The sequence below is a fragment of the Pelobates fuscus genome, chromosome 2, assembly GCF_036172605.1.
Source record: "Pelobates fuscus isolate aPelFus1 chromosome 2, aPelFus1.pri, whole genome shotgun sequence".
Classification (NCBI taxonomy): Eukaryota; Metazoa; Chordata; class Amphibia; order Anura; family Pelobatidae; genus Pelobates; species Pelobates fuscus.
Genome location: NC_086318.1, coordinates 161,415,515 through 161,431,449, shown reverse-complemented (window position 1 = coordinate 161,431,449; position 15,935 = coordinate 161,415,515). Strand labels below are relative to the sequence as shown.

Below are 15,935 nucleotides of genomic sequence, written 5' to 3'. Positions count from 1 at the left end.
GGGATATTATTTGGTAATTTGCTTGTGGTAAGATTGCAACTAAGTATCTGGACATCACATTTCATGAGTATGATAGCCTTGCATTAGTAACTGCCTATAAATATATACATATATTTATCTGTTTTACCTTTGCAGGGACACTCACATATTTCATGTATGCCTGGAACAGTCAGACGGTGGAATTACCCTTCCCCACTTTGTATTGGTAGGTATCAAATGTTTATTTCCTTAATTTGTCAAACTTTATTTTAATTGTTTTTAGATTTAGATTTTTTGAATTAAAGTCTCTACTTCTTCACTGAATTGTTAAACTAGGATTTGAGAAAGAGTGAAGACAGAATAAGTATAATAGCTATTTAAAAAAAATGAAATTGACTTTATTTTGGTAAACAATGTTAAAGTAAGCAGTGGAATTTGCATAAATAATAATAAAATGGATAAATTAAAACTTTTTACACAGTGTGTGATAAAGACTGATAGAATATTTATATTTATTTAATAAAACGTATATGATGGAACAATCATGGAAATATGACAATTTACAAGTGATAGTATAAACTAAGATAGGATCACATTCAGTCTGAGTAGTTAATTTAATTGGTTATGCAAACTTATAAAAGTCATGAAATAAATTGTCCAAGTGTAGAGGAATCTTTGCATATTTAAACCCAGAATTAAAAACTCTTAGTAAAGAATTGCCAGATGAAGACAATGGTCGTGAGATAAGGATGCCTTGTCATTGTATTAATTATAGGAAAATTCTAATATGATGATGAAGAGTAGAAACATCAGCTTTTATTAAATAGGAAAACATATGGGTCAAGGTTTTATTACAATGGCACTACTTGGTTTATTTGGGATAACGAATGTGGTAGAAGTGCAAACACTTTGTTGTGTCAGATGAATTAAACAGCAGGTTAACATCTTCCTACTCTGTGCCTATATAGACTTTCACTTTGTATTGCATAGATAATTGGTGTAGGGCACATAACTAAACTTAATGTTTTAGGCCAAAACAAGCAAAAAAGTGCTCTGTGCTTAAAGGCTCTTAGACAGAAGTAAAAAGTGTGAAGTGATAGGAGCTTCCACACAAACGTAGGGATTCCCCACCCTACATAAACAGATTATATAGTAATTGCTATAATAGTCAAAAATATACCAGATATTAGAGAGTGCGTAGTGCTTTAGATTGTGTTACACTTACCCCTTAGGGGTTAAAAAAATGACAACAATGCAAGAAATGGAAAAATAGTGTAATAACGTAATACATTAGTCAGTGGACTCATAGGCTTCCTTTGCTATCCTCTTGTTTCCTTTTCTATGAGGATATTGATTGGATAAACATCACTAGAACAGGTTAAATTCACCTTAGTACACTTATACTGGAGTGACCTGAGCCTATCCATACTGGGCTCTATACTATGTGAGTGGATTCTTTTTTATAAGTCCACTGACTTATTATATTTATGCAGTGGCGTCCCCAAGATTCATACTTATGGGGTTGGGGGGGGGGGGGCACATAAGGAGCCAGGGACAAAAGTAGAGGGGCAGTTATAAAACATGTGTATATATGAGTGTACATATACACACATAGACAGACACACATATATATGTGTGTAATGGGGTGGAACATGTGTGTGTGGGGGTGAAGGTATGTGGGGAAGAAGTGTGTATGTGGGTAAATAGATTATGTAGGGTGCACTGTGTGTGCATGCAAAGGTGTGAGGGGTGCACTGTGTGTGTATGCAAAGGTGTACTTTTTTGTTAGTGGGAGTGTACTGTATGTGGGAGGTTTACTGCCTGTGAGGATGTACCGTGTTCAAGGGGTGTAGAGAGTGGGATAGGCTTTACAATTTTTACTTTAATAATTGTTTAAAAAAAAAAAAAAAAGAATATTCCCCTTTCCCTCATCTTACCTTGCAGGGAGGGGGTGGTTGAGAAAGCTGCCTATCCATCGGGTACAGGGGAGATCAAAAGATGAGAGGTATCTCTCTTGGAGCTCAAGCACTTACAGAGACTGACTTATACAAACCCAGACTGACCCATACACATACATAGACAGACTCATTCACACACACACACAAACACACTGACCCCCACACAGACCCATACACACACACACAGACAGCTCCACCACACAGACTGACCCATACATACACAGACTGACCCTCCCACACACACAAAGACTGACCCATACACACACACAGACTGACCCCCACACACACAGACTGACCTCTCACACACAGACTGACCCACCCCACACAGACTGAACTAACCCACACAGACTGACCGATGCACACACACACACACACACACAGACTGACCCATACACACACAGAGACTGACCCCCCACACACAGACTGACCCATACACACACACACACACAGACTGACCCCCACACACAGACTGACCCATACACACACAGAGTGTCCCCTCCCACGCAGAATGACCCATACACACAGACTGACCCCCCACCCCCACACACAGACTGATCCCCTCCCACACAGACTGAGCCCCCCACACCCATACACACACAGGCTGACCCCACACACCCTTACACACAGATTGACCCCCCCACACACAGACTGGTCCCCACACACACAGACTGACCCCCCACACCCATACACACACAGACTGACCCCCACATACAGACTGACCCACCCCACACAGACTGACCCATACACACAAACTGATACACCCATACACACACAGACTGACCCACCCCACACAGACTGACCCATACACACACTGACTGATCCACCCCACACAGACTGACCCATACACACAAATTTACCCACACACACACAGATTGACCCCCCCCCACACACAGAATGAACCCCCACCTCCCCACACACCCATACACACACAGACTGACCCATACACAAATGCACACACACACACACACACACACACACAGACTGAACCCCTCTGGCCACTCGTTCAATTTCAATTGGGGGAGGGGCACTAGGGAGGGTACTGCATGATGTGGGGGTGATGCTACTGTATTTATGCACTAGTGCCATGATGAAGATGCTGCATAGCCCCCCCCCCCAAAAAAAAAAAAAATAATTGAATCACATTCCTTAGAAGGTCAAATAAGAAGGATATGTGACCATTTCAATTTCCTGTTTTTGTCATATAGGCTGTTTGGAATAAACTTGACAGTTTTGTTTCTATGTTAATATATTCAACCATATCTTAGATATTGTATGATACCAGATACACTAACAATGTTATACCCTAAATCTCTATGCAAAGAATGAATGATATACGTTCAAATTTAAATGATTTTTAGGTATTACCTTCTACATACAACATGTAATTTTCATGATTTGCATTAGGTGTTTTAGATCTTACACTATTTTATTAAACAATTACCTGAGTAGTAAATGGGTTAAGGGCATATTATTGGCATTTTACTAGGATAATGTAAATGTTTAGAAATAGCATATATTTGTACACGTTTTACAAAAGAGTTTGTATAAAATATATTTTTATAAAAGCTAATTACAACCATTTTTTCTTATTCAGATACTTTTATTTATTATACAAAGTCTATTTGCAACCTTTGCCTCATTTACAAAATAATATACAGAGAAGATTATGATTTCTAAATACTAGTTAGTGAATTAGCTCGACAATTTTGAATAGTTCACATCACTAGTTTTATTTGACAGTTTACAATTAAGTTATTCATTAAAGCTACCATAACTCTTTTTTTTACAAGCCAGTAAAGTAGCAAACTATAAATTCACTAATTTAGGAAATTGCAATCAAATTTGGATTGACCTTCAGAATTTGGCAGATCATTAACAACTGATTTCACAGCTTGACATCCAATTTGCATGGTAACCTTGGAAACATAATTTGGCAAGAAAAGATTGGCAAATGTAATGGTAATCCTATGGGCTAAATAGATCTCTTGTTAATTCATTAGGTATAAAAAAAACTATTTATTTGACTACTAATTTTTTTTTACTAAAGTTTACTTTTAGAATACATCTACATTCAATTTATTCTTAGACATTTCCACTGATTGATTGATTGATGACTTGAGCATAACTGCATCTTTTTTATTTGACTCTGCATATAACTAATGATTTATGAAAACCTATTTTACTTGAATTAGAGGATAAAAGACAATTTCAGAGAATCACACAAAAAGCCAAAATCACCTGCCAGCACTTTTTAATGAATACAACATATTATATAAACATTTCATCCTCAGATTGAGTTCTACAAGAAGAGCATCATTATCTGCAAATAATCTCTGTTTATAATGTTTGGTAATAAATGTCTCACACCTATTATCAAGAACAAATAACATAATAAAAAGACAGAGCTCAAAAACCAAATACATTGGGGACTATGCTTTATGTTGCCTTACTGTAGCTTAACATTGTAGTTTCAAGTGTAAAATATATAACAGGATAGTGCAGCCACCAAACATAAATTTATAGTGCTTTTATGCTCAACTGTACAGACTATGAATAATCTTTGATTCCTACTAGAAGTATACTCATAGAGGTCCTCTAAATTTAAATCTGATATCTGCTGGCCAAAAGTCAAGCCATGTAATGAATTTGGCCACTAACTAGCTTTGTTATTTATTCTGTCAAACTCTTCAGTTGCTGCAGTTAAGATTAATAGGAATATTCACTAAAGGAAGAATTGTCAATAATTCAAAGTGAAATGTAAAATTAAGGACATGGTAGCCGAACTGGAAGCACTGCTAATTGTTCCAGATCTGCTATTTTAGCCTTAAATTTCAAACTCACTTTGAACAATGACAAGTCTCCCTTTAGTAAATAACCTTTTCATTTAACATTGTCATTCATTCATTCTCTCCACTACATGAAAACCTTTATCAACAAATACCCAGAAGAGAAGTCAACTGTGTAATGGATGTTAAAAGTTTACTTTGAGTTTGCACCACATTGGAATTCTGGATTTATCCATGCATTGATGGATACATGTACATAAGTAAGATAACAGTTATCTTTAACCCCTTAAGGACACATGACATGTGTGACATGTTATGATTCCCTTTTATTCCAGAAGTTTGGTCCTTAAGGGGTTAAATAAACTTATATTTATCCAACACTACTTACATATATAAACGCCAACCACCATCACCATGCTGATTAATCCCAAAATGTGTTTGATGACACTTGTGTCAGGGTCTGTGAAGGCTAGTCAAGTTTTTCCATAGCATCCTTGATATATTACGTATGTAGACCTTGCTTTCAAATGGATTATTGCTCTTGTTCTGACTCAATAAACTATGCTAAAATATAAAAATGAATCAGTATAGAAAAATCCACTTTAAAATACAAGACTTGAGGGTACAGTGCAAGAATTGTACAGCGATGGTCTGGCAGCATGATTCAACAGACACACATAGAGGAGTACGTACTGGGTAAACATTTTGAGAAGGCAGTGCTGTGGTTTGAGAACCACACAGAGGGAATATATCTACAAGGCACACCATGTTCCTATTGGATAACACATTGACAGCAGTCACACATAGTGCTGATATTGAAACTGAGCACTGCTATTGTTTGTTCCCCTGCAACCTAGTGGATGAGGCTTTTCATGCTGATGTCCAGTGTTTAAATCTTGGAACTAGAAAAATATAATTTCCCCTTTTTATCAGATAAAAGAAAACATTGTTTGGGATATTACATATAAAGAATATATTATTTTATATGAACCAAGACATGAAAAGTGAACCTTTTTTCTTGTTATTTTTATTTTCTTTCATTAATGTTCATTACATGTTTCTTTTAAAATTATACTGTTAAGATATATAAAAAAAATTCAATAAAAACTATGTGGAGAGTTAATGTATTACTCTTGCATAATCTTGCACACTTCACTGATACTCTATAAGTGAAATTAATGTACTTTGTCAAAGATTTAATAAGGGCATTCAATATATATGGATATAATACAAATTTGATAACTACATTACACATATGAAAACATAAAGCAAAAAATAACAATAAAGGGATAGATAGCACAATCCCCATATTTAATGTGAACATAATGAGCAGAAAAAAAATAGAATCCTTCTCCATAGGGTTATTGAACTCACAACCTTTGTATTGCAAGCCAGGTGCACTGAGGCTACTAAGTCACTTTGTAATTATTGGAATTCAATAAATATTAAGTCTTTTTAAATAGCATTCACTGGTTGTAAAATTCAGATTCCCTTCTGGTGATTAAAAACGTTGGTTTGACTGAATGCATTTGTATAAACAATGTTTGATCAGAATAATTTTGGCCAAAAAATATTGGATTTGGGCTGAACAATTTTGTTTTGACTGAAAAAAATATAGGAAGCTCAAAAATAAAGGAAAAACTGTAAATTTGTGATTTTAGTTTTACATTGGTTTTAAGTGGCAGTGGCTACTAGCAGTAGGCCAGTAAATGGAATTCAGAATCAATTGGATAAGTATACTGAGTGGTGTACAAAACCAGTCCCAGTGGAAGGTGGAGCGCTCAAAAATTTGGAAATAACTTACCCCCCTTGGAACTCTTGGTAACCTAAGGGGGGATAGAGAATAATAGTGTGGAATGTTAAAAAATAATGCGAGTGAAATAACTCAATAGGAATTCACTCACGTGGTTCTGAGCCTAGACAGGACAGGCTCAGATCACTCAGGCGGATGTGTATTTGAAGGAACACGGATCCTTTAGATAATGTTGCTTATGTTCTCCCTCTGAAAAAGTGACAAATGCCAATATCTAGTGTAGAAGGTCTAAGGTACCAATATATATAGGTGAATAAATAGAACTGCTCACCTTACATAGAGCCTTGAACCCGGCTCTAAGTTAAACAGCACATGTGTCAATAAGAGGACACATACCCTTCTTTGAATGTAACAGGAACACTGGATGCTGAATGAAGGATGCCACAGGAGGAAATTTAGTAAAAAATTGAGTATTAAACAAACAATAATGGTCCAAATAAAAGTTCAATCCTGTGGGGGGTCCCGAGACGCGTTTCGCCTTGGTGGCTTTTTCAATTCAGATAGACAGGATTTGGCGATTGATTGGACATGAGGGATGAAGGAGAGGTTGGAGTCAAAAATAACACCCAGACAGCTAGCCTGTGAGGTAGAGGTGATGGTAGCCCCATTGATGTGGAGGGAGGGAGACACGGGAGTAGTAACACGTGAGGGAGGAAAGACCAGAAGTTCTGTTTTGGACAAGTTGAGTTTAAGGAAGTGAGCAGCCATCCAGTTGGAAATAGCAGAGAGGCTGTCAGAGAAACGAGTCAAGATGGGTGGAGAGAGATCAGGAGAGGACAGGTAGATTTGCGTGTCATCTGCATAGAAATGATAACAGAAGCCAAAGGAGCTGATGAGTTTACCAAAGAAGGCAGTATAGATAGAGAACCTTAGAGGACCAAGGACAGAACCTTGGGGGATGCCGACAGAGAGTTGTTGGGGGGGAGAGGCAGAGTCAGAGAAAGAAACACTGAAAGAGCACTAGGATAGGTAGGAGGAGCACCAGGAGAGAGCATTATCCCGTAGACCAAAATTATGGAGAATGCAAAGAAGCTGTTGATGATCAACAGTGTCAAAGGCAGCAGAAAGATCAAGGAGAATTAGGATAGAGTAATGGCTGCAGCAATTAAATTGTTGGATACTTTGGTCACAGCCGTTTCGACAGAATGACCAGCGCAGAATCCAGATTGAAGGGGGTCAATCAGAGAGTTGGATTCGAGAAAGTCAGTCAGTCGGGTGTACACGACTCTCTTGAGAATCTTGGAGGCAAATGACAGTAGTGAGATAGGGTAGTAGTTGAATGGGTAGTTGGGGTCAAGGGTGTACTTTTTTAGAATTAGGGTTACAGTTGCATGTTTGAAGAGTGAGGGAAATGTGCCAGAGGAAAGAGAGAGATTGAAAATTTTAGGGAGAGGAAGAGCAAGAGATGGAGACAAAGTTTGCATGAGATATGAGGGAATAGGATCGAGGGAACAGGTGGTGGGGCAGGAGGACCAGAGCAGAGCAGAAACCTCTTCTGCTGTAGCAGGTGCTAATGAGTGTAGAATGGTAGAGGGAGTGGGGTTGGGTGATGTACTGGGAGGGGAAGGAGAGAAATTAGTGATCTCTTCTCTGATTGTAGAGATCTGCTCAGTGAAGTGAGATGCAAAGTTTGTGGCGGACAAGGTGGTAGAGGGAGGGGCAGTAAAGGGGCTAAAAAGAGCATCAAAAGTGTGAAATTGGTGTTTAGGTTGATGGGACAGTGTACTTATGAAGGTGTTAAAGTAATTTACTTTTGCAGCGGAAAGAGCCAGGCTGTAGGAGTGCAGCATAAATTTATTGTGGAGGAAGTCAGATGCAAAGTGAGACTTTCTCTAGCAGCGTTCAGCAGTTCTAGAACATTTTTGGAGATAACGGGTCAGCTTGGTGTGCCAGGATTGTAATTGGGGGTGCTTGCTGTGTTTAATTGTAGGGGGTGCCATGATGTCAAGTTGAGAGAGTTGGATTGTAGAGTGAGGTTGCAGAGTTAGGGCAAGTTACATTTGGGATGGGTAAAAGGAGAGTTTGGAGTTTGGTGGAGAAATGCTGGACATCAAGGCAATTGAGGTTTCTGCAAGATTGGAGAGTTGAGGGTGGTGAAATTTGGGTACGGGGTATGCTGATGTCAAATGTTAGCAGATGGTGGTAGCAGACAAAGGAAATGGATAGTGGAGAGATTAGAGGTGGTACAGAGATTGGTAAAAATGAGGTCAAGAGTGTTTCCTGCTGAATGAGTTGCTGAAGTAGACAACTGCATGAGGCCAAAGGAGGAGATTACAGAGAGCAGATGGGAGGCATCAAGGCAGTTGAGGTTGATGATTGAGGTGGGGGGCGATAGATGATGGCAATTCTTAATGGATTGGGCTTAAAAAGGCAGACAGTGTGAACTTCAAAGGAAGTAAAGGAAAGGGCAGGGGCAGGGAGGATAGGTTGAAAGGTACATTGAGGGGAGAGAAGGATGCCTACACCGCCTCCTTTACAGTCGAGTCTGGGAGTGTGGGAGAATTGTAGTCCACCGAAACATAAAGAAGCAAGAGTAGCAGTATCAGAGGGGGACAGCAAGGTGAGTGCCAGTATTGTGAGTGAGTTAGAGATGACAAGGTCGTGTATAGCTGTTAATTTAATATTACTACAGATTGAATGAGCACTGAATGTTGGTAAAGGACGATAAACTGCAGGGTATGTGGATGAGGTTTGTGTGGTTTCTGGTGGTCTTAGTGTGAGCAGATGAGGTGAAGGGCCCCGGGTTCGGTGAGACATAACCAGCTGCTAGAAGTAGGAGGAGAGATAGTGACAGGAGGTGTAAATGGGTTTTATATGAGTGGGGTCTAGGATGAGATTGAGTTAGAGCAGGAGAGAGAGAAGAGAGAGAATAGAGAAATGAGTGCAAGGCTTGAGATGAGAGAAGAGGGAGTGAAGCAGAGAGGGATTAATGTTAAATTATTTGTGTTGTTGAGGGAAGTGGGTGTAATGAGACATTTTGAGGCTGAGGGAGATGAGAGAAAATGAGAAGAGGACAAGATAGAGCATTGCTCCTATGAGTAGGCACTTTGAGGAATGCAGAATGAGCAGAAGTAAGGAAAGTGATGACTGAATGTTAGGGGTTAAGGGAATGAAGGAGTGTGCTGATTATTGACAATGTTTGCAGCTGTCATGTCTAATCATCTAAAGTTGATGGAAGACAGATATAGAAGAAAGAATATTTGAATAAGAAATATTCCAGAGACTATCACTAATGATAAAATGAGACAATTTTTATTGGATTTTTTCATTGCCCTAGACATCAACCTGGGAAATCAAGATATGGTGATCGATAATATGTATAAAGTAAAGAAACCACAAAATGTGCCTAAGTCTATTCCGAGAGACACCGTGATTTGTTTCTTCTCCTATCAATTAAAACAACAGGTTTTGCAATCATGTAAGATAAAGGAAATTAAAGAAGAAAGATTCAAAACTATCAACATATACCAAGTTCTATCACCTAATATAAGATTATGGAGAAATAAATTTGCAACAGTGCTAATCCCACTTAAACAACACACTATAAGATATCGATGGGGTCCTTCAAAATCAATAATAGTGTTCTGAAAAGACATTAAAAAAATTTTATCGACCCAAAAGAATTGGAAAACTGCATAAAAGAAAAGAATATATGAAGAAGTGGATTTAACACGTATTCAGTTATAAAAGATGAAGGGATGAAGAAAGGTGAAAGAAAGAAGAAAAATAAATTTTTTATACATTTATTTTATTTTTTTTACACAGAGGGTGTAATACACAGAGGGGAATATAGACAACGAATATTGGAAGCATAGAAGAGTAGGGGTTACATAGGTATAAAACACAAATAGGAGAAATTTATACATTATATCACACAGATTTGCAGTTAAATAAGAAAAGGTTATTGTCACTAAAAGATGTAAACAAATATATGTAAAATATGGCACAGTTAAAATAAGAAAGAGATTGATAATTTGATAATCTGAAGGTAAAGAAGTTTAACAATTTATAAAAACACATAATTAAATATAGTGTTTAGTATCACTGAATGAGGTAAACTAAATAGTATGCCACAACTAAAATTAGAATGAGATTGCACAATTTGTGTATATTATTAGTGGTTATTCAGTATGAGAGGAATTTATTTAATTTATTTTTGTACTTATCAATTGATTTATTTTCACATCCTCCCTTTCCAAAAAACAGAAAGAAACAGAAACTAGATAAACTAATGAGAAATCAGAAAGAAGGGAAGGAGGGAGAGGGAAAGGGAAAGGGGGAGAGGAAGAGAAGAAGATAAAGGGAAAGGGAAGAGAAAGGGAATAAAAAGAAGAAAAAATAGAGAAATGAGGGAGAATGCTATAACAAACAGTATTAGGGGATAAGGTATAGGATAACTGAAGGAAGGGAAGGGAGAGGGAAAGGAGAAGGGAAAAGGAAAGGAAACGAGGAAAGGGGAAAGGGAAAAGAAAAGGAAAAAGAAAGGAAAAAAGAAACTGAAGATAGTTAATAGAGATATAAGTGCCTTATAGAAAATGTTCTCTTTTCCCTTTTAATTGCTTTCCATTTTTACCCCCCCCCCCTTTTCTATATGTATGCATATAATAATACAATTTGTTTTTAAATAAATAAATAAAGGGGTGAAATATAATAATATAAAATAGAGAGAAGATGGTCGCCGGACTATGCCAGCTCGTTGCAGTATCCCTGCTTGGAGATCTGTTAGAGGATCTCAGTATGAACACTGTGAATAATAGTGTTAAGAGATTAGTGGTATGGATATCTTGGGGCCCTCGCCATCTAATAAGGGATGTATGTGGTTACCCTAAGTATATAAAGGAACTTATGTGTTGTGCTAAGGAATTTTATGTTTATCTTTAGAGGAGGACCGAGCTTATGAGAGAGAATAAAAACAAGGAGAAATATATATGAAGTGCATTTCTATCAACGTTCAGGGACTTAATACCCCATTTAAAAGAAAACTCTTATATGAATTACTTAAAGGAGAGAATGTAGATATTGCTCTGCTACAAGAGACCCATTGGAAAAGGGAAGAGAAAATCAGATGGAGATATGAGTTATATGAGAAGTTTATACATGCATATTTAATGTGGAAGAAAAAAAGAGGAGTCGCTATTGTTTTTTCTAAAAAAAAACTTCAAAAGGAGATAATATACTCAGAGTTGGATAATGAGGGAAGATATCAAATTCTAATATGCAAATTAAACTCTCAAGTATACACCCTTGTTAATATGTACCTGCCACATTTCCTGCCAACTAAATTACTTAAGAAAGTAATGGAAAAGGTAGAAAAAGTTGGAACATAGTTATAGCCGGAGACTTTAATTGTGTTCCGGATATAGTATTAGATAAAAAGATTAAGGACCATTGTAAGGTGAATAAACAAATAAAGAAACAATCTATTATCTTGGGAAGTATTATTAAAAAAAATAGTATGTTAGATGTATGGAGAGTTTATCATACAATGGAAAAGTAATATACACATCTATCCAGGGTACATCATTCTTATTCAAGAATTGATCTAGTCTTAGGGGAGAACAGTTCAGTAGAACAAACTCAAAACATTTTGATAAAGGATAATCCATGGGCAGATCATAGCTATATTTTCTTTGTTCTTAAGGATTTGAAAATATATAAGCTGTTCAGTACTTGGCATTTAGATGACAGTATACTAGATAAAAAAAAGAGAACCAAGAATACATCAAAAATCTTATAGAACTATATTTTAAGGAAAACAGCACATAAGGTATATACTATGCAATGATATGGTGTGTTTTTAAGGCTGTGTCAAGAGGATATTTGATGCAACTTAAAAGTAAGATAAATAAACAAAAATGTGCCTCCAGAGCGGAGTTATATTTAGAATACTAATAATTATCGAGAAGAAATAGAGATCAACTGATGGAAGAAACATTAAATCAATTAAGTGAACTGAGAAAGAAAATAAATTCCTTAGAATTATAAAGAATAAATACAAATTTAGAGAGGTTGAAAGTTCATTACTATTATGATAATAATAGGATTTCAAGATGGTTAACAAAATAACTAAAAACAAGGGAAGGGAAAAATAAAATAATATGTATCGATAAAGATAAGATAAAATACAAGAACCCAGAAAAAATAGCTAAAGTTTTTCGAAAATATTATTCCAATTTATATAACATTGTAAACCGAAATGATGAACAAGGGTTAATTAGCTATCTGAAAGAAATTACTCTTCCCAGAATCACACAGGAGCAAGTTTAATACTAAATTCTCCCCTGACTAAATTAGAATTTTAAAAGGCTATTGATAAACTTGCCAATTTCAAAACGCCTGGACCTGATGGTCTAACCAATAGATTCTACAGGATGTATAGATATATACTTAGTGAACATCTAACTAATACATTTAATAAGATTGCTATTAAAGGTGCAGGACCGAGGGAATTGCTGTGTGCAAATATAATGCCAATATTGAAGAAAGATAAAAATTCACAAGAAGTCAAAAACTATCGCCCAATTTCTTTGATAAATGTGGATTCAAAGCTGTTCTCAGCAATTTTGGCAGAAAAGATAAAGGGAGTGCTCCCAAGTTTAATTCATGAAGATCAGATAGTTTTGTCCCAAATAAACAAGCGAGTTTTAATACTAGACGTCTAATTGATAAACTGGATTGGGGGGAGAGTAGGGGTTGTCCCAGGAAAAGGTAAGAAACTGGAGGGTGGTTATCAAATTTTGCATGAGTGTCTGAGTGTGTCAGTATATATGTATGTGTGTATGTCTGTTAGTGTGCCAGTATGTCTGTGTGTGTGTGAGTCTGTCAGTGTCTGTGTGGTTCAGTATGGCTGTCTGTGAGTGTCAAAATGTATGTATGTGTGTATGTCTGTAAGTGTCTGTGTGTATGTGTGCCAGTATGTCTGTCAGTGTGTCAGTATGTCTGTGTGTGTGTGAGTCTGTCAGTGTCTGTGTGGTTCTGTATGTATGTGTGCATGTGTGTTTCAGTATGGCTGTCTGTGAGTGTCAAAATGTCTGTATGTGTGTGTGTATGTCTGTCAGTGTCTGTGTGTATGTGTGTTTCAGTATGTCTGTCTGTCTGTGTGTATGTGTGACAGAATGTCTGTGTGACTCTGTCAGTGTCCGTGTGGTTCTGTATGTCTGTGTTTGTCAATATGTCTGTCAGTGTATGTGTGTTTCAGTATGTCCATCTGTCTGTGTGTATATGTGCCAGTATGTCTGTCAGTGTATCTGTATGTCTGTATGTGTGAGTCCGTCGGTGTCTGTGTGGTTCAGTATGTCTTTGTGTATATGTGTCTCAGTATGGCTGTCTGTGTCAGTATGTCTGTCAGAATGTGTCTCTGTATCTGTATGTTGTCCATTTGTGTTTGTGTGTGTATCTGTATGTGTCAGTGTTTGTATCTGTTTATCTGCATGTGTGTCAGGTTGTGTATCTGTGTGCCTGTATGTGTGTTGGTGTATCTATATGTAGTCAGTGTGTGTACCTTTGTGTCTGCGTGTTTGTATCTGTGTGTGTGTGTGTCTATGTGTGTGTCAGTGTCTGTGTGTATCTGTATGTTCTTGTGTGTATCTATATGCAGTCAGTGTGTATCTGCATGTGTGTCAGGTAGTGTATTTGTTTGTATCTATATGTAGTCGGGGGGCCCAAGTAAATGCTTGCCCAGGGTCCAATCAAAATTAAAAACATCCCTGGATGGATGTTAATAGCAATAAGATCGTTTTACCAGGGACCAACAGCAAGAGTTGTGGGGATAGACCTATGTTTTGAATGATTTTCACTGAATAATGGTGCCCGACAGGGTTGTCCCCTCTCACCAATTTTATATGTTTTATCTATGGAATCTCTTGCTGAAAGGATAAGAATAAATCAATGTATCACCAACAATCAGGAATGATTTAAAGTTATGCATGTATGTGGATGATACTTTAATAACTCTGACTGGCTCTGTAAATTTGGTTAAACATCTAATGAATGAGATATCATTGTATAGCAATTTCTCAAATAACAACATGAAATAAAAATTGCGATAAAAAAATTAAGCAACAAATTATGGATTATTTTAGATTTACTGAGGTAGAAGAGAGTTTTAAATACCTGGGAATTTTTCTTGCCAACAAAGTAGAAAGCATAATGGAAGTTAATTTTTGGAAAACCATTTGATCAACTAACTGTAACGAGTATATACCCCTACACGCAGGATCCAGCCTGACAGAAGACAGTACAGAGGAGAGATACGTCTACCGGACCTTAGAGTGGCCGGACTCGACGTAATAGGATAAGACAGAGTCAGGAACGATCCGAGGTCAAGGGCACAAAGAGACAGCGTAAACGAAAACTAGCCGGGGACTGGTACACAGGAATCAGCAAGCCGGCAAACAGTACAGAATAGGATAAAGCGAAAACGAAGTCAGAATACAAAGCCAAGGTCAAATACGGAGAAACACAACTGAACACAACAAGCACTAAAGGGAACTGTAGCAGAAACCACGATAGGGCAAGGAACTAAGGGAAAAGGGTAAGTATAAGTAGCCTTCAAACTAATGTGATTGGCTCCTGTCACTTCCACTCCCCCAACAGGTAAGTGTATGGGGTGATTGGCATGACAGGAGCCAATGGGAGCCTTTTTGCAATTTAGGCTCCCACTGTCTCTTTAAGAGCGCGCCCGAGATTCGCGGCGCGCTCTTAGCTGCAGGCGGGACACGTGACCGCTTCTCGCGGTCACTGCCCGCCTTCCTGTCTGAACAGTTGGACGAGCCGCGCGCGGCTCGTGCAGCCGCAGGACCGCGCGCGGCTTGAAGAGAGGACCGCGTCCGGCCCCCGGATAAGGTAAGTACCGCTACAGTACCCCCCCCTGAGGACACGCCCTCCGGGCGGGCAGGACCAGGCCTGGCAGGAAAACGCGAATGGAAAGAACGTACAAGGCGGGGAGCATGAACAGCATCCGCAGAAATCCAACTGCGCTCCTCAGGCCCATAACCCTTCCAATGTACCAAGTACTGAAGCCGACCCCTGAGAAAACGAGAGTCAATAACAGCAGATACTTCGAACTCCTCATGACCCTCCACAGAGACAGGAGGGGGAGGGGGAGTATGCCGGGTATAGCGGTTGCGTACGTAAGGCTTCAACAAAGAGGTGTGAAATACATTGGGTATACGCAGATTCTTAGGCAGACCCAAGGCATAAGAAACGGGATTAACCTTATGTATAATGCGATAAGGACCAATGAAGCGGGGAGCCAATTTCATAGAAGGCACCCGGAGGCGAATATTCCGTGTGGAAAGCAAAACCCTGTCCCCCACAACATAGGAAGGAGCCGCTCTGCGATGCTTGTCAGCCTGAGCCTTCTGGCGGGCAGCAGAGTCCACCAAAGAACGCTGAACC

General features: G+C 38.2%; 1 protein-coding gene across 1 annotated transcript in view; it reads left to right on the top strand.

Annotated features, from left to right (window-relative positions):
- CSMD1 (CUB and Sushi multiple domains 1) overlaps window positions 1–15,935 on the top strand; it is a 1,854,468-nt gene that overhangs the window by 1,637,691 nt on the left and 200,842 nt on the right. The window contains exon 39 of the mRNA XM_063441118.1: window positions 136–205. Coding sequence (XP_063297188.1) covers window positions 136–205 — 70 coding nt within the window. The remainder of the gene's footprint in view (window positions 1–135; window positions 206–15,935) is intronic.